This window comes from Mytilus californianus, unplaced genomic scaffold (assembly GCF_021869535.1).
Source record: "Mytilus californianus isolate M0D057914Y unplaced genomic scaffold, xbMytCali1.0.p SCAF_18, whole genome shotgun sequence".
NCBI classification, from domain to species: Eukaryota; Metazoa; Mollusca; class Bivalvia; order Mytilida; family Mytilidae; genus Mytilus; species Mytilus californianus.
This window is the reverse complement of record NW_026262666.1, coordinates 4,615,051-4,634,768: the sequence shown is the minus strand read 5'-3', so window position 1 is coordinate 4,634,768 and position 19,718 is coordinate 4,615,051. Positions and strand designations below refer to the sequence as shown.

The 19,718-nt window shown below is 28.2% G+C and overlaps 1 protein-coding gene and 1 long non-coding RNA gene across 2 annotated transcripts in view; one reads left to right on the top strand and one right to left on the bottom strand.

The window, feature by feature from the left end:
• The window catches only part of LOC127726784 (cell death abnormality protein 1-like), a 102,984-nt gene that overhangs the window by 29,625 nt on the left and 53,641 nt on the right, over positions 1–19,718 (top strand). Inside the window, exon 3 of the mRNA XM_052234239.1 lies at positions 19,311–19,439. Within this exon, the coding sequence (XP_052090199.1) occupies positions 19,311–19,439 (129 nt within the window). The remainder of the gene's footprint in view (positions 1–19,310; positions 19,440–19,718) is intronic.
• On the bottom strand, positions 14,586–16,136 carry LOC127726594 (uncharacterized). Its single transcript, XR_007993601.1, has 2 exons — positions 14,796–16,136; positions 14,586–14,730 (listed from the first exon to the last, which is right to left on the bottom strand). It is a non-coding gene; the product is annotated as an uncharacterized LOC127726594 (long non-coding RNA).

The window sequence follows — 19,718 nt, the reverse complement described above, 5'->3', positions numbered from 1 at the left end:
ACCACATTGAGGTCCAAAGGGTCCTAAATTAAACTTTTGTTTAATTTCATCAAAAATTGAATTCTTTGGTTCTATGATATGCTGATTCTAACAATGTTCGAGTGTTAAATCATATCTAATTTTAGAGAACTTAGTCATCACTGGTTGTTGTTATTATATTATTGATTATAATTTGAAAAATTGCATCATATCTTATTTAGAGAACTATTTATCCAGTTTGGGTTATTTCCCTTTGCACAGAAAATAATTGATAAAATTAACCTGTGTTTCATTTCAACATAAATCAAATATATATAGGGTTCTTTCAAATGCTGAATCTAAACCTGTATTTAAATATTAGATGTTTGGGCCCAGTTTTCAAGTTGGTCCAAATCAGGGTCCAAAATTAAACTTTGTTTGATTCAACAAAAATTGAATAATGGGGTTCTTTGAAATGCTGAATCTAACCATGTATTGAGAGATTTTGGATTGTGGGCTCCTTTATCAAACTGTTTTAAGCTTACACAATATCACACACCTATATCCCCCTCCAAAAAAAAAAAAATTTGACCCCCAAAAAATTACCCTCATTTCAAGTAAAAGAGCCCTAAATTTTCATAAAAAAAAAAGCAAAAAAAAACGCAAAAACACCAAAATTTTCTTACTCCCAAAAAAATTTTTTTTTTACTTTGGAAAAAAACGTTATTAAAAACACCCAAAAAACAACAAAAAAATTCCAAAAAAAAAATAAATAAAAAAACCGGGAGAACAGGCGAAGAAAGAATTCTGTGGGATTTAAGAGAAAAAAAAAAAAATCAATTTTTACTTTAAAAAATGAAACAACCTACAGCTCCTGATTTATATCCAGAATTACCTATAGAAGATGGACAAAATTATAGACTACAAAAAATAACAGAAATAGAAAAAACATTAATAAATGAGAGAGATAAACGTAAATCACTATACAAAAAATATAAACGCGGAGTTAATGTTACTGATGGTGTTGATACAAGTTTAATTTCGACATCTGTTGTTTTAGCTGGTATAGGAATAGCTTTTCCTATCTTACTTCCCATACAAATTGCAGCTGTTGTATGTGGAAGTTTAGGAGGTCTAGTTAAATTAATTAGAAGAAAGTTGACAACAAAATCAAAAAAACATTATGAAATTAAAACAATGGCAGAATGCAAGTTAAACAGCATAAAAGATTTAATATCAAAATCTTTAACTGACGGACAGATAAGTGCAGATGAATTTAAACTTATTTTAGATGAATTAGAAAAATACAACAAAATGAAAGAAAATATACGAACAAAACAAACACAAACAGTAATGAATGATAATGAAAGAAAAAAACTAATTGAGGAAACAGAAAATAGAGTAAAAAACGAATTAAAAAAAAAAATGGAAAATCTTTGATTTTCTTTAATAAAATAATTTTAGTTGATAACGGAAATCCACCAAACTATGAATCAATTTTTAATTAAATAAATGGGTGAAGAAACAAAAGAAAAATTAGTAAAAAATGTAAAAATAATGTTAAATAAAAAATTTAATTATTTTTATCTTAAGTTGTTTTTAACAGGTTCTTTTTATTGTTTATTATCTAATATTTTAGATGAATAAAATGGCTGAAGGAGGTTATGAGTTTGATAATCCTGTGTTTAAAAATAATGATTATGATGATGATTATGAAGAAGAAGAAACGTCTTTTCAAGATGATGAAGAGTTTCAAAATAATATAAATAAGGAATTTGAAATATCAAGAGATTTATCAGAAAATGATGTTAAAATTCGTAAAAAAGAAACTACAAAAAAAATGATTAAACAATTTTATAAAAAAAATGGTGAAACTATACGTAATGAAAAGGTTTTTTTTGTTGGGGAAAATCATAAGGGAAGACAAATCTTATATGTAAAAGATGAAAAAGGTAATGATATTGCATTAACATATTACCAAAAAGGAGTATTAAAGTTTTATAAATTTAGCACTCTTCAAAGAGAATACGGTGTTAATTTTGTCAGGGATGTTTTAGGTGTAGATGATTATAAAATATCTGATAATTTAAGAGAAGGTAGAGCAGGGTTTCAGAGAATGTTAAATGAACTCGATAATATAGAAATTCCATTACAAGAAATATCTACACAAGAAGAAGGACAAGAATTATTAGAAACAGCAAGTAATGCAGAAACATATGTGAAAGAAATAGAAACTTCATTTATTGAACAAGGAACATCTTTAATAAATGAAGAAACACAAACAAAAATGACAAAAAGAGAGATGGATGGTATAATAAAAGCATTTACAACAGCGGAAGATGAGATTGCAAATAATTTAGCAAAACTGAATGAAACAAATAAAGACTTAGCAAAAGAAAATGCCAAATTAGAACAAGCTAAAGAAGACAATAATAAATTTCAAATAGATAGAATAAGTAGTCGAATAAGAGAGTTGGAATCTGAGAGAAGTGCAAGACTAGAAGTAATTAATATTAATAAAGAAAAACTACGTAGTCAAGTAAACAGATTTAAACAAACAATACATAAAATGTTAAACGAAGACAAAACATTAGGTGAAAGAATAAGAACATTATTCAGAGAACAAGGAATAACAATAGTTAGTGTTTTAACTGCTTTTGGAATTATTATTGGTGTTATTGTTGAAGCATTTACTGGTGGAACTACTTCTCCTTCTCCTTCTCCTTCTCCTCCATCAAAAGGTGGTGGTGTACAAGACTGGATAAAAAAACAATTAAAAAATCTTGGAAAATTATTATCTTTTCTTGCAGGAAAATTAGCAGCTGCATTACCAGGTATTATAGGTTCTATTGTTTCTTTGTTATTGTCTGCAACAAAAGACGTAGTAAATTGGTTTGCAAACAACTTATGGGCATTGCTTATTTTAGTTGTTAGTTTATTGTTTACTGCTGCTAGAGATTATTTGAAAAAATAAAGTGCTGTAAATCCTATTACAATACTTACAAATATTATTGCTTGTTTATTATCTTCATGATCTTCATGTTCAATTTTTTTTATTGGATCTATTTTTGGTTCTTTAGGCTTTTCAGGTTTTATAGGTTCTTGTGGTTTTACAGGTTCTTTTGGTTTAAAATCAACATGATCAAAATTTTTATTATTTAAATCATCATTTAACCCAAGTGTTTGATTTTCTGTTGCAATTATAATTTTATTATTATAACCAACAATACTTCCAATTTGTAAAACCATATCACTGGGAGACATATATAAACCAAGTCCATAAGCATAATCAACTTTACTTCTTGCATATTTTAAAACATTTTCATAATTCGATATCTGGGTGGGTAAATCGATAGGACTATTTATTACATCTTGTACATTTGCTAAGAATTGTTTTTGTGCATCAAATCCTGTTCCTACTTTTAAAATTTTTGTTTTTGTTTGAGATTGTGCACCTAACAAAGCCCATACATAAATTTTAATACTTTCATTAATACGTTCAATACCTGCTTGTGTAAACCCATTAGAGTTATCTAAAATAAATGTTGTCCAAGCCATACTTATATCTTTTTCATGCTTAATAGTATCATGAGTACTAAAGAAAGGTCCTTTAATTTTATTTCTTTGTCTATATTCTCCACTTGGTTTATAATATTGCTCAAAACTTCCTAATCCTTGACATGATGATTCTAGTTTTTGTCTCCAATTTGTATTTGGAGAAATATTAAATTCATCACATAATTTCTGATATGCAGCTTTGTCATATGGGTTCTTGTAATAACAGAAAGAAGAATCTGTTGGTAAAGGTGATTTAAGTTCTTTTAAAATTCTGGCAATACAATAATATAAATGAAACATATAAAAAGACTTTGTAAGATTTGAAGTATTTTGTATATGATCATTATAAGAAACACCACATCCTGTACTTGCACACCAAACTGCAAAATTTAACTGACATTGCCACCAATCAAATGAAGAATGAATCCAGGTATTCCATGGTTCGTTAGTGTGTATTGATGGGTTTTGATAGTTTTGAAATAAATCAGGAAAAGCTGTTTTAAAGTTCTCTTTTTGATTTACAAATATCGTTTGATTTACAAGATTTGTTTTTAATTGATGATCTTTTTCAGAATATTTAATACCTGGATTATATGAAACATTAGGATTATATTTAAATTCTTTTGTTATCATTTTTTTATATTAAAAATGTTTCATACTATTTCAAATATTGATAATACAATAAACTTAGAACAATACATAAATAACAGAAATGGAAATAAACGTATTGGTTTGAAATTTATAAGATACAGCATAGGTTGGTATAATGTTTATCATGGGTTTATAACAAAAACCGGAGAGGAACAGCAAAGGATTATGAATGGTTATTATAGTTTTCAACAAATAGTGGATGAATTTCAAAAAGAAAATATTGTATTATCCGTAAATGAAGCAAATGGTATCGCTTCATTAAACACTACTACTGAGTTAAGGATAAGTAAGGGTTTGGGAAATATGTTAGGGTTTAATAATAAACGTAAATTCGAACCTAATGAATTACATTATGGAAACAAATTTGTGGATTTTGCTATCCATAAATCATTATATATCCATTTGGAACAAGTTAGCACTTCTCATAATTATCTTGATGGTAAGCCAAGTAAATTATTAGCTGTTATTCCAGTTGAAAATAAAGAGTTTGGTGAAGTTATAACAGCAAGATTTGAGCATCCGGAATATAAGTGTTTAGTAAATGATGTTATAACAGAATTGAAATTAGAAATAAGAGATGAAAATAATAACAAGATAATTAATCATTTACCAATTAATTGTGTTTTAGAAGTTATATAATTTATTTAATAAAATGAGCATACTTGGTGTCAAAAAAAAAAACGTAGAAAAAGAAATATTAAATATGAAGAGTGAGCTTCAAACAATGGATACTAAGGATAAAAATTTACATCGGAGTGTCGCTGCCCTAAGCATCAGAGTTTTAAATGTTGAAAATATAGTTGATAATATTAAAAATAAACCAGACAGAAAAATAATAAGTATATATGCTGGAATTGATGGTCCAATAAATAGAAATAAAAAGTTTAATTTTGGTGTTGGTGGTGGTTATTATGTAATGAACTTTCCAGGACAAATATTGGGTATTAGTTTAGTAAGTTTAAGAACAAGCACAGATATTATAGCCATTAAGATGATTGTTAATGATAAGTCAACTATTTACAAAATGAGTTTGGATAATGGTGTCACACACGGTTTTAATAACTTTTATACACCTTTTGAAGTTAAGGCTGGAGATTTAATAAGTTTTATTAGTATGACTAATAATTATACATGTATCAATACTCTAGTATCAGTGATAATTGAATTATTTTTATAACAAATTTAATCCTTAAAAATGTCGGCATACGGAAACAAATTAAATCCTTACAGAAAAATAAGAGAACCCCGTGGTGTGAAAGGTATTCGTCAAAGTGTATCAATAACAAATAATCCTTCAACTATTGATCAAAATCAACAGCTATTAGTGAGATTCCCCAATCTAAGCAATAATGATGTTATTGTTCCTGGAACAACCAGATTGGCATTTGAAATAGAACTCACATCTACAGACGACAATGCAACTATATATCAAAACATAGGAAGAACAATAGTTAAAAAAACAACAATTCGTATAAGTGGAAATGAAATTATGTCAATTGATGATAGTGATATTTATCATTGTTATGTTGATTTATGGAAATCTACATCTGAACGTTTAAATATGGCATACCAAGGAATTGGTGAAACAAACATGTTAAAACACAGAGTTGGTGCAGATAATAAAGCATCAGACATAGGTGATGAAGCAATTGCAACTGCATATGGTGCAAGATTTTGTATCCCACTTGATTTTGAACTATTAGAAACTCATATGCCTTTTTATCAAGCAGGTCTTGGTGATAGACTTGAATATGAACTTACATTTAATAATTATAGCAATGTTATTAAATCAACAGATACATCTGCAAGTTATACAATCAAAAACATTTGTTTAGAATTTGATATGGTTACTGATGCAGAATTAGCAAGACAGATAAGACAACAAGTTAATGGTAAGATGGTTATTTTGTACGATAGAATACTAAGACATAGAAAAATAACCAAAAACAAATCTGATACATTGTGGAATATAAATTTAAATGTTCCAGCTAGAAGTATGAAAGGAATTCTAATGTTGTTCGAAGATCCTGAAAGAACAAGTACCGAAACTTATTATAATCCTAACATAACAAAAGTAGAAATGACAATAGAAGGTGTTCCAAATCAACTATACAGTCAAGGAATGAAAGCATATCAACAATGGGATGAAATAAATAAATTCTTTGCTTTAAATTCAAAAAGAAATAAAACAACAGAAGAAGTTTTAAAGGATTTAAATTCATCCTATACAACATTAGAAAAATATCTTACAACTAATTATGCATTATGGTTAGATTTACGTTCAACAGATGACAACTCATTACACGGTTCAGGTAGAAGAATTGAAAATGCTTCTGAAGGTATTATTATCCAAATAACTAAAACAGCAGGAGCAAATAAATTAATAAATGTTTATCTGTTTGTTATACAAGATGCACAAATTAATTTTGAAGATGGAAGATTTAAAGAAGTTAATTACTAGCGGTTCCCCTTAAAAAATGGAAACAAACGAGCGGAGCAAGATACACTCCGATTCCCTTTATGAATTACCAAAATATCCCCATTGTGCTATTATATGTGGACAAACAGGATGTGGAAAAACAGAGTTTGTTCTTGATTTATTAGAAGGAGAATATAGTGGAGTTTTCAAATATATAGTCATACTTTGTCCAACCATCCAATGGAACAAAGCATACAAAAATCGTGGGTGGATTGGTGATGTTAGAAAACCAAAAACAAAAAATCTAATAATTGTTAATCCTATTGTTGAAGTGAGAGAAGCGAACGGTTCCCTTTATGAAGAAGAGAAGCTACAAGAACTACTAAGAATGTTCTTTAAAAAATATGCTGGTCATCCAACATTATATATCATTGATGACTGCAGTGCAACAAAAGAACTAACAAAGAAAAAAGATATGCTGTCCGAGCTTGCATTTTCAGGAAGACATGCGGAACAATCAGTGTGGGTCATTTCACAGAGATACAACTCTGTTTTAAAAGATTTAAGAGAACAAACAAAATGGTTATGCATGTTCTACACAAAAGATAGAGATAGTTTTGATAATTGCCTAAGAGAAAATGATGTTATTCCTACTTTGGAAGAAAGACAAAGAATAAAGGAAGAACTTAAAAAAAAGAAACATCGTAAATTAATATTAAAGACAGATCAACCTACTGATTATTGGTTACTTAATTGATTTTTTTAGCAATTCTCAAGTAATGCTTAAGTAATGCTTAAGTAATGCTTAAGTAATGCTTAAGTAATTCTTAAGTAATTTAACCAAAATAAGTAATTCTTAAGTAATTTAACCAAAATAAGCAAAATAATGCTTAAGTAATGCTTAAGTAATTCTTAAGTAATTTAACCAAAATAAGTAATTCTTAAGTAATTTAACCAAAATAAGCAATAAAAAAAAGCAATGCTGTTGGAAATACTAACAATTGCAACAAACACTGCAGTCTTATCATTGGTTGGATATGTTGTATTTAATTTTTTTAAAGTTAAAAATAAATTATATCCGTTTTTTGAAACGTATAAAATGAATGCTGAAGAATTATTAAGCGAGCAAATTGTGGAAAACATAAATATTGATGATGAAGCGAGCGAAGTGAACGGTTCCCTTCAAGAAAAAAAACGCGAAAGATTATCATCCGTTGTTGCTGGTGGGAGTAGTAAACAATATCTGGGTAAAGAATTACAACTGTCAGATATTGATAAAATGACAACAGAACAAATAAACAAACTATACTGTAAATATGAAGCAAGATTGGGAGCTAGTATGACCAAGACATTAGGAAACTCTTTTATAAATTTATATGTCATGGGTGTATCAAAGTTTTTCAAAGTTGTTAATCCACCAATTTTAATACAAGACTTAGAGGAAGATCCTTTTATCAATAATGCTTTAACTAATACATGTTGTGAACTGTACTATAGATATGGAATGTATCTTGCTCCTTTTACTGCAATATTAACAACAGCAAGACATATTGAACCACTCGCTTCGCTCGATTTCCGAAAAAAAGATGAAAATAATGACATAAAAAATGATGAATGAAAATCCTGAACAAAAAGAAGTATTTAAAAAACCCAAACCAAAAGACCCAAAAAGAGTAGCTGCTGGTAAGAAAGGTGCAGAAGTAAGAATAAGAAATGCAGAATTGAGAAAAAAAGAAGTGGAAAAATTAAAAAAAGAAAATTCAAAAATCAAACAAATAACAAAAGATTCTGATACAGAAACAGATTATGAATCAAACGAACATATCCCTTCTGTCAAGAAACACTCCAGTTCCCTAGTTGATTACAAATTTGTACTTTTTCCTATAAGTATTGTTGGATTGGGATTGTTTTTTTACAACCAAAGTAAGAAACCAGAAAGAATGATTAAAGAAATAACAAAACCAGAAAAACAAAAGAAAGAAATTGATCCTTTTGAATTTAATTAAATTTAGTACATTAAAATGACAACTCAAAAAGACGGAAAACAAATAGCAAATATGTTATATCATGCTGGAGTGGAAACATTGTTAACAGTTGGATATGCAGAAATAGGTAAAAAGGTATTAAGGAGGCCAGCACCAAAAGTGGATTTTAATATGAATGATGTTGTAATGTTATCCATTGATATATTACTTGCGATAGCAACAAAAGATATGTTGATTAAGCAAGGTATTATACCTGCTGATATCATGAAGTAATTTTTGTTTTTATAAAATGGCAAGTGCTTTAACAATGATGCTTGGTGGGGCAATAACAAATGCTTTTGCATTTTCAGGGAGTAATTATTTATTTTCACATATGGGTAGTAATGCAAATGAAGAGAAAATAAGACATGATAAAGCTATAGAAAAATTAGAAAAAGCACAATCAGAATGGAATAAAAAAAGAATACAAAGATTAGATTTTATAAATGAACAATTACAAAAGGAACATCATGCGGTTCAGACTTTTGATGATGTTGACCAGGCAATGAAACTATACTATCGTGTCACGAATAAAAAATTAACTTCATTATCACCTAAACCTACATTAAGTGATTTTTATACTCCATCAGAAGACCAGAAAAATAGAGAGATTGCATTTGTTGTTGGTGGTATGACATTAACTGGTTTTATTGTTTGGAAATTAAAATAAAAAATAAATACAATTTACGTTTGTATGAAAAATTGGAAAAATAAGAAAAAATTGATAAAAATTAGAGTCCCTAATTCCTGTACTTTTTCTGTTTTTAGGGGTATAGAGAAATAATAAAATAAAATAAAAAATTAAATTTCAGGACATGGTTTTTCAAAAACATATTCATAAACTTTATCTGGTCTAATAAAAGCATCCCAACCAGGAGGAAACTTAGATAACTTTTTACCTTCATACTTATCCATTACTTCCATTTGTTTTGCAGTTAAAGGACATTCTCCATCATCTCTTAAACAACATATCTGATAATTTGATAATTTTATTTTACCTAATATAACTTTAGCATGTGGATCATCTTTCTCAGTATAAGCTTCAATCATTTTTTAGTCTTCTATTTTTTAAAATAAAAATTTAAATTATATATTTTTTAATATCCATAAGGAAAACTTCTAATTAGATTTTCATTTTCACAATATGCCATTCTTTTATCAAACATATAATCATAAGCTTTAACTTGTTTAACTGTTTTAAGTTGATGATCTTTTCCTATTTTTATGTTGTCATATTTTACAGTTTCATATTTTTCATTTTCATCAATAACTATTTTTATTTTTTTATCTAATGTAATCTTTTCTTCAACTTCAGCATTTAATCTAAAACCTTTACAACAGCTAACTAGTTTTTCTGTATCTAGTTTCATTGAATAATCTTTTGGTCCAGCAGATATAAATTGTTTTATGTGATTAGCATTGTGTTTTGAAACAATTTCGTCTGTTAAATCACCTAATTTACTTCCCATCATACTTTCTATTTTTTTACAAGCTTCAGAACCATCATCATTATAAATACAAGAATCTGTATCCATGTATAAAACTCTTTCTTGAAGAATATCCAATAGTTCGTATAATTTTAATCTAGCATGTGCTGTTGTAAACAAAGCTATATAAACATTTACACTTGGATTAGGTTTAGAGTATTCTTCTTTATTTTTATATTCTGTTAAAACAATATCTTCATCTAATATCATAGTACTTATATCTTTATATTTTTCATTAAATACTATTTTAGTTATATGTTCTAAAGTAAAACAATATTCTTTTTGTGTAAAATTATCTCTCATACCAAAATGTCCCCATAAATTATTTAAACATATTTTAGCTATAAATCTTAATCCTGAATTGTACTTAACTTTGTCAATATCTAGATCATAAGCAGTATTATCTATAATGTATTGTATTTTTGTTTTACATTCTTTATCGTTTTTACAATCATTTTTACAATATTTAGGATCACATTTACATCCTGAAGCTTCTTGTTTATATTTCATAAACGTATCTACATAAAGTTTAAATATATCTGTAGATGTTTTTTCAAAATGTTCTAGTTCATATATTTTTTGTAATTCATAACCTTTTTCTATTGCTTTATCTATTTCTATTGTAGACCATGTACCTACTATAACTCTTTCCTCATCAGAATGTATACATTTTTCATTTTTAATATTTTTACATTCTTTACATCTTTTTATTTCATGTATTTTATCATGTTTATTTAAAGTAGGATAATCTATGTGTTTACATTTAAAAGATATTTTATTCATACATGTTCTACATAATCCAAAAAGTAATTTATGTGTATTATCACTAGTTAATTGTTTATAAGGTAAAACAGGGTGATACAATCCTTTAGGTGGTAATATTTTACATTTCATTATTCCGAAATAATTATTTTTTATATAATCATCTACAGATATTTCTGTAGATGTAATAGGATGCCCTATAGGATATTTACAATATTTATTTACTGATGGGTACAGAGAACAAAAATCTACATATCTACCTTTTAAATCAGAAAGATTATTGTATAATTGAATAGTTTCTGTTCTTCCTCCATAAAATGCATCTCTTTTATCAATAGGTTTTAAATGTGGATCAACTTCAGGATATTTTTGTTGATCAAACTCACATTCCCATATTGTATGAATTTTTACATTTGGTTTTAGATAATCTTCAATAGTTTTAAGTCTTTCTTCAGTTTGGTCATATAACTCTTTCATAGTTTTTTTATTTCTATCTTTTTTACATATTTCTTCAGGACTATAACATTTTGTACATCCATGCCAATAACATCCAAAAAATTCATAAACATTACGCATTTTATTTTCTCTATCATAATAATAACCATCGACTTTATAACATTTATTATTAATGAATAATTTCTTTTCACCTCCCCTTTTAGCATGTTGAATCATTATATTATATTCTAAAGAAATATACTCTAACCATTGTATTGATTTTTGTGAATGTACTTCTTTAATTGTCATCTTTTTGTGAATTCCAATTGTTTCATTTGTCAACATTAATGTTTTAAATATTTTTGTACAACATTGAGCAATTGTAATATATTGAAATGGATCGATACAATTATTGGTTATATTTAAAAATAATTTTCTATATAAGGTACAACCTTTGGCAAGAATTAAAACATCCAATAGACAATAATAAAATATTTCTTTATAGAATTTAAATTTTTTATCTTTAACTTTATTATACCATTCATCAAATAATTCTTTATTTTTAATTGTCATAGTATTATAACCAAAATATTCTTTATCAGGATAAATTCCCTCATATTTTTGATTCTCTGTTGTATTAAAATAATGTGGAAAATAACCTTTGTTACCCACAAATCCAAATGTTTTTGGGAAAGCAGCTAATCCACATAATGTAAAATTTATAGAATCTATGAATCTTAAATTTATTCCTTTAATAAATATAGCTGTTAATTTTAGTCCAGAAGAAATTATGTTATGTTCAATTTTATTTTTAACAATGTATCCTAAAATCGGTTGCATATCATAACCTTTTCCATAATGTGAAATAAAAGTGTAGTCTTTAAATTTATCTCTTATGAAATATTTACAAAAGTTGTCTATTACAGAATTTGTTTCATATTTAATTTTTTCTACATCACTAAAACAATCATCTATGTCTAATTCTAACAAGTTTAAATTATCAATATTGAAATCACATTTAAATACTTTTACATAGTTATTTTTAAAACAATAAATATTTTCTAAATCGTAAGCTATACAAAAATTCATTATATGTATTCCTGTTTCTTGATTTGCTTCAAAATCAAAATATATATATTTATTATTTTTTACTTGTTTTGGTACTGATGGTTTCATATAACATAAGTGTTCTTCATTACTTTCCGTGTATTTTTCATAACATATTAAACATATTTTTTCACCACATTTGTGATTTTTACCTGTATATGTTTTGTTACATTTATCACAAATATGTTGTTTTCTGATAGTTGTTACTGTATTATCTTTGCATGTATGTTGTTCAGTATAACCAATTAAACATACTTTACAAAACCTACGTTTAGCTAAAAATCCTGTTATATTTGTTATAGTGTCAAAGTGTTCATCATGATAATATAAATATATTTGTTCATTATATTCTTCATTACCACCATATAAAATATATTCTGTACTATTTGATGTAAAAACAATTATCCTAATATTAAGATAATTTCCAAAAACTTTTGCATCTTCAAAATCATTTCCTTCTTCTTTTATTTCTACTCCTGATTGTTCATGCAAATCTTCAGCTAATCTTTTTTGTAATGGTCTACCCTCTTTAATGTGTTTTAATTGAGAATCTGTAAAATCTTTTAATAACTTATTTGAAGCTAAAGAAGTTACAATTGCCCTTGATAAACATATTGTATCATCATTTTTTATTTTGATAATACTTCTTTTATTTATGACATCTAATATTTTTAAAGCTTTACCTTTTCCTCTTTTATTGGGTATAATAGTAACTTCAAAAATAACTTCTTCTAAATTTAATTCTTCAGCACTATTTAATAATCTTTCCATTTGATCCATGAATAACTTTTTAACTGTATTATATGTTCTTATAGGCCAGCTTTTATGTTTAGTAATTATGATTTCATGAATAGGTACTATTTTAATTCTTCCATTAGGGTAATCTTTTATGGAATAGTTTACCATGTGGTCAAAAGCATTTGTAAATGTTTCTTGTTTTTCATCCTTTAGACTAATTTTATAATTAAATACATAAATACTTGCTTTATGTTTATATTCTTTTGTCAAAACAAGTTTATATGAATCTCCTCGCTTGGATAAAATTTTATCCTTTTTTGCCTCCATTTTTTAAGAAAACATTTTAGTTACTTAAAAATGTCTAAAACAAATCTAACAAATAAATTAGCAGATGAATTACATCATAGAGTTATAAAATCTTTTCCTAAAAGACGTGTTTATGTTAATTCAATAGATCAAACATGGGCAGTTGATTTGATAGATATACAACAATATTCAAAACAAAATAAACACTATAAATATTTATTAGCAGTTATAGATGTTTTTAGTAAATATGGTTGGTTGATTCCATTGAAAAATAAAACAGGAGTAGCAGTGAGTGAAGCATTTAAAACATTATTTAAAGAAAGAAAACCAATATATATTTGGTCAGATAAAGGATCCGAATTTTATAATCGACAAGTAAAAGAATTGTTAAAAGATAATAACATAAAGTTATATTCAACTGAGAATGAAGAAAAATCCAATGTAGTGGAACGATGGATAGGAACAATGAAACAACATATGTATAAATACTTTACTGCTAATGAAACTTTAAAATATTATGATATATTAGATAAATTAGTTAAAAATTATAATAATACAGTACATTCTTCAATTAAAATGACACCTGTTGAAGCAAGTAAATTAAAAAATGAATTAACAGTGTATAAAAATTTATATCCAGAAAAAGAAGAGAAAATTAAAAAACCTAAATTCGAAGTAGGTACTAGAGTAAGAATAACAAAAAAGAAGGGTAAATTTGAAAAGGGTTATACTACTCGTTGGACTAAAGAAATATTTGTAATTGAAAAAGTTTTAAATACAATTCCTTTTACTTATAAAATAATTGATTTAAAAGGCGACGAAATAACAGGTGCTTTCTATAAACAAGAATTAATGATGACTAAGTTTTAAATCTTTCTAAATGAAAGGTACCACATGTGGAACAGGGTCCGCTTACCCTTCCAGAGCACCTGAGATCACCCCCGGTTTTGGTGGGGTTCGTGTTTCTCAGTCTTTAGGTTTTTTTTCTGTGTGTTGTATTTTGTGTTCTGTTGTTTGCCTGTTTGTCTGTTTCTTTTTTAGCCATGGCTTTGTCGATTTACTTTTTACTTATGAGATATAACGTCCCTTTGGTTTTTCGCTCCTCCTTTACTTACGGTTAATTTATTACCAAAACAATAATCAGTTTCAAAATTTTAATTTGAAAACAAAAGTGCAATGAATACATACAAATCAAACACTATAAACATAATATCACTGTTCAAAGTTAGAACTGTCACATCCACTAAAAGTTACCCGGTTATGAATAACCGTTACTATGTCCCACCTACTGATCATGTATGATCACTCCTGATATGGAATAAGAAAATCAATAGTAAAGAGTTGTCCCACCTACTGATCATGTATGATCACTCCTTATATGGAATACAATATCACATACATATCAAACTTCTTGTGACGGAGTAAGTTCATCATCTGCTGGAATATAGTCTACCTGTCTCCAAAAGGTGGCAAACTGATCAATTGCTAACATTTGTTTGATAAGTTCTTGTTTTGAAAGAATATCATTGATTGAAACATTAATGTTCAGAAAACCTTTAAATCCTTTAAGTAGATTAGCAAGTTGTCTTAATTTCCGAGCATGAGGTATAGATATATCTATCTTAGATGATAACCATGTGTCCCACGTTGTATTGACCTTTGTCAAAAGAAACCAGTCTCTCAAATCATTAAGGAAATCACCGAAAGTAATGTTAAACAGCATACCTTGGGCGTTATGTCTTCCCAAGTGTTTGTATGCTTCTTGTAACTGTTTAACAGGTTCTTTTTCACTATTAAAAATAAACTTCTGCCTCGAAATTGTCTTTGATAAATCCGCCTTTCTGCTTCTTAGAAAGGTGTGAAGTTCTTCAGGGGTCGTCGGGATAGTTTGCTTTTTTTTCTTTCCCAGTTTTTCTTTAAATAAGTCCTGCACCTTTCTTTTCGGAGCTTTTGGAAGTTTAACCGGTCCCAAACTCTTAGCTCTTTCGATTGTCTCAATCATTATCTGATAGTAATAAATATTTTCTATCAAAATGTTACTTTCTTCTAAACTCCATGGCCAGTTCTGTGGTTGAGGCTGCGCCTGACACTCTTGAATTTCCATTTGTATTTCTTTTGTAGAATTACTTTCTTGAAACATTAATTCACGTCTTCTCACCACTGTTAATTTGAAACGAAAGACCGCACCAGTCTGCTATATGTTTGCATGTGATGACAACGTTATCTAGGCAACATGTAAACATACTCTTGACAACCATGTAAATATTTTCAATGATCGATTTAGTTTATAACACTTCACAAATGTAAAAAGCAATTGAAGTTGTAGTCGTATTGATCCGTTTTATTACTAGACTATATTGATAAAATTAATTAAAAATCAAGGTTGGGGCGCACTGGGGAAATTATTTTTTCTCTTAAATCCCACAGAATTCTTTCTTCGCCTGTTCTCCCGGTTTTTTTATTTATTTTTTTTTTGGAATTTTTTTGTTGTTTTTTTGGGTGTTTTTAATAACGTTTTTTTCCAAAGTAAAAAAAAAATTTTTTTGGGAGTAAGAAAATTTTGGTGTTTTTGCGTTTTTTTTTGCTTTTTTTTTTATGAAAATTTAGGGCTCTTTTACTTGAAATGAGGGTAATTTTTTGGGGGTCAAATTTTTTTTTTTTTGGAGGGGGATATAGGTGTGTGATATTGTGTAAGCTTAAATGTAGTGTCCAGACTTGCTCAACTGTTCAGGGTTCGACCTCTGCAGGAAAATCCGGTTTGCTGTCACTCTGACTTGTTTTAAACTGATCTAAAAGTATTTTCCGATTAAAAGCGGAACACGAGTAAAACAGGTAATAACGATGAAGCGATCAGATTCCACATGATGTTTAACTAAATAATGTAGACAAATGTAGACATAGAATATTTTACTGTTGAAATGTGCCAAGTTTATCGAGATTTATAAAAGAATATTTACTTTCAAGTACTGATGATTTTAGATTTATGTATTTGTAATAAATGTCATCGATTACATTTTTGAGACTGGACAATGAAAATCGGGATAATAATTCGTAAAACATGGTAAATTTATATCTATTTAAAAAAAGTGTTTACAATTGAATATACTAGTTTAAATATAACACGTTACAGCAAAAAGAAAAACAACCAAACAAAATGAGCTTGACGCTATCTTACTAACCGCAAGTATATTTTATAAGAATTAGTTTATGTACAAATTAAAGAATAGAAACGTTTAAAATTGTGAATATTTTAATTGACTGGTATACACGAAAAACTTTGATTATTCGTATTTAAGAAAAGGGGGTCGAAACAGATTTTTTGTACAATCATCTTCGTGACTTTCAGAAATGGCTTCTTAACTATCTTTGAATATTAAAATTGAAAATGATCCACCCTTTTTCACCAATTTCGTATTTTTTTTGTGATGACTGTCGGCTTAAACTTAAAGATCCAAAAAGACATAAACAGGAAAAATAGACTAAAATCAACATTGAACGAACGACTCTATTCGGCAGCGTACAGCAGCGGAATGTATCGAGTGAACTATTCGGGTTACTTAGTACGTATTTACGACAACAACCGGTCTGTTCATAATTTTCCGTGAACACTTATAATTATTCATCTTATTTATCATTTTATAAATTTATAGCATATTTTTTTGTTATATATCTAGGCCAATTACAATGAATACAAATAAAAAAAGATGGGAGCATGAATAAAACAATATATGCTTTAATTTTCTCTTTGTACTCAAAGGAAATTAAAGGTTAAGTTATGCTATATAGCTAGTACTTTATTTACCAACAATCAACAATGAAAAACAAAACCAGAAACAGAATCTTATCAATTGTTGTTACAACTGATAGCATTGAAAAAGACTGGAAGGGTACTGGAAACAAAATAATATATTACATTCAGATGGAAGTTTGAAGAAAAAACATGCAAAAAAGACAATTTTTACATCAGAAGGTTACATTAATGACAAAAAAATGTCAATAATAAACCTCCTGATCTGATATTGATGTCTAAACTCCTGACAAAAAATTCTCAATCTCCTGGTCTGAGTTTCAGTCATGTATGTTTAATAGTATAACAAAAATACCAAACTCCAAGGCAAATTCGAAAAGGGGAAGTCCATAAAAACTGAGAAGGTCAAATGCTATCAACATGACCAATCAACAGACCAAGTAAAAAATAACTACACAAACTGATTAGGTAATCTTGACAGCATCAGGGGAGGTTCATATTTTTTTGAGTTTTTTCCCTAAATTTTTTTCATTTTTCCATTGATTAATTCTGATTTCTATATATAAGCAACAAAATTACTGATATGGCAGGAGATACACACCAAACGGGATGTGTAAATTATTATATATAACAGATAAACTAAGTATTGTGCAACAGCACAGTATTGCGCAATAGCAAGAAATCTTCAATTATACAGTATTGCGCAATAGCAAGAAATCTTCAATTGCACAGTATTGCACAATAGCACAGTACTGCGCAATAGCAAGATTGCGCAATAGCAAGAAATCATCAATTGCACAGTATTGCGCAATAGCAAGAAATCTTCAATTGCACAGTATTGCGCAATGGCAAGAAATCTTCAATTGCACAGTATTGCGCAATAGCAAGTAATCTTCAATTGCACAGTATTGCGCAATAGCAAGAAATCTTCAATAGCACAATATTGAGCAATAGCAAGAAATTTTCAATTGGACAGTATTGCGCAATAGCAAGAGGGTCCAAAATTTAACATTGATCGCAACTTAAATTAAATTTTTGGTGTTTTTTATGCCCCCGTGGGGGCATTAAGTTTTACCCTGATCGGTCTATACGTCCGTACGTACGTCCGTCCGTACATCCCAAAGTTGGTTTCCATTCTCTAACTTTAGTTTGCCTGTACCAAATGTTATGAAAGTTATATACAATGCTTATTACCACAAAACACAGATCAATTTTGAATTTTGGTGGCGTCACTATAACCGTTCTAGAGTTATGTCCTTTTACAAATGGAAAAATTGTTGAATTTTTCGTTTCCGTTCTTTAACTTTAGTCTGCCCCAAACAAATGTTATGAAACTTATATTCAATGCTTATTACCAAATAATACAGATCAAGTTTGAAATTGGGTGGCGTAACTTTTACCGTTCTTAAGTTATGCCCCTTTATAAGCATAAAAATAACTGAATTTTTCGTTTCCGTTCTCTAACTTTAGTTTGCCTCAATCAAATGTTATGAAACTTTTGCACAATGCTTATTACCACATAATACAGATCAAGTTTGAAATTTGGTGGTGTCACTTTTACCGTTCTAGAGTTATGCCTGTTTACAAATGGAAAAATTGCTGAATATTTTCGTTTCTGTTCTTTAACTTAAGTTAGCCTCAACCAAATGTTATGAGACTTATACACAATACTTATTACCACAAAACTCAGATCAAGTACAAATTTGGATAGCGTCACTTTTACCGTTCTTCAGTTATGTCCCTTTATAAATTTATATGATGTGCAAGCGGGGGCGTCATCTGTGTCCCATGGACACATTCCCCATTTATTTATATGCTGAATCTAACCATGTTCTTAGATTTTGGATATCAGGCCATACAAGGGAAATTAAATTTCCCATTTCAAATTTTTAAGATCTTTTACCACATTTATTTTGTGTTAAAAACCTTTATTATGTCAAAAATTTGATCACAATCCAAATTCTGACAGTATCAAGCTTGAATATTTTGTCCAAACTTGCTCCTGTTATGGTTTCGACCTCTGCGGTCGCATCAGTCTGCGCTCGGCGAATCATTTTATTAATTATCTGCACTGTTTTGTAGTTGTCATTAAATTTTTCTTATTTAATTTTTTTCAGAAAGAGCCATAGAAGAAAGTTGTACAAATGCTGCACAATGTATTGCTGCCAATTCTGAATGTACTGGTGATGATGCAATGACATGTAAATGTCCAGTCACACATTTCCATGATGGTACCAACTGTGTTAGTAAGTATCTTTAAGTCTTTATTTACTACACTTTTTTCAAATATTTGATATTGAAAACGTAAAAAATCAGAGTGTATCTTACGAATCCAGTGTAACATTACACAACCTGAGTAGATTTTGACCCTGGCCCAAGGCTTATTAACAAGTAATTATAGTTTGATTGAATAATCAACAAGTGATATGATATTAATTACTGGATATGGCTCCTGGTTATGGCATATGCCAACAATGATTAAAGGTAAATATGTTATTTATAGAAAAGTGGAATGTTGTTGTTGT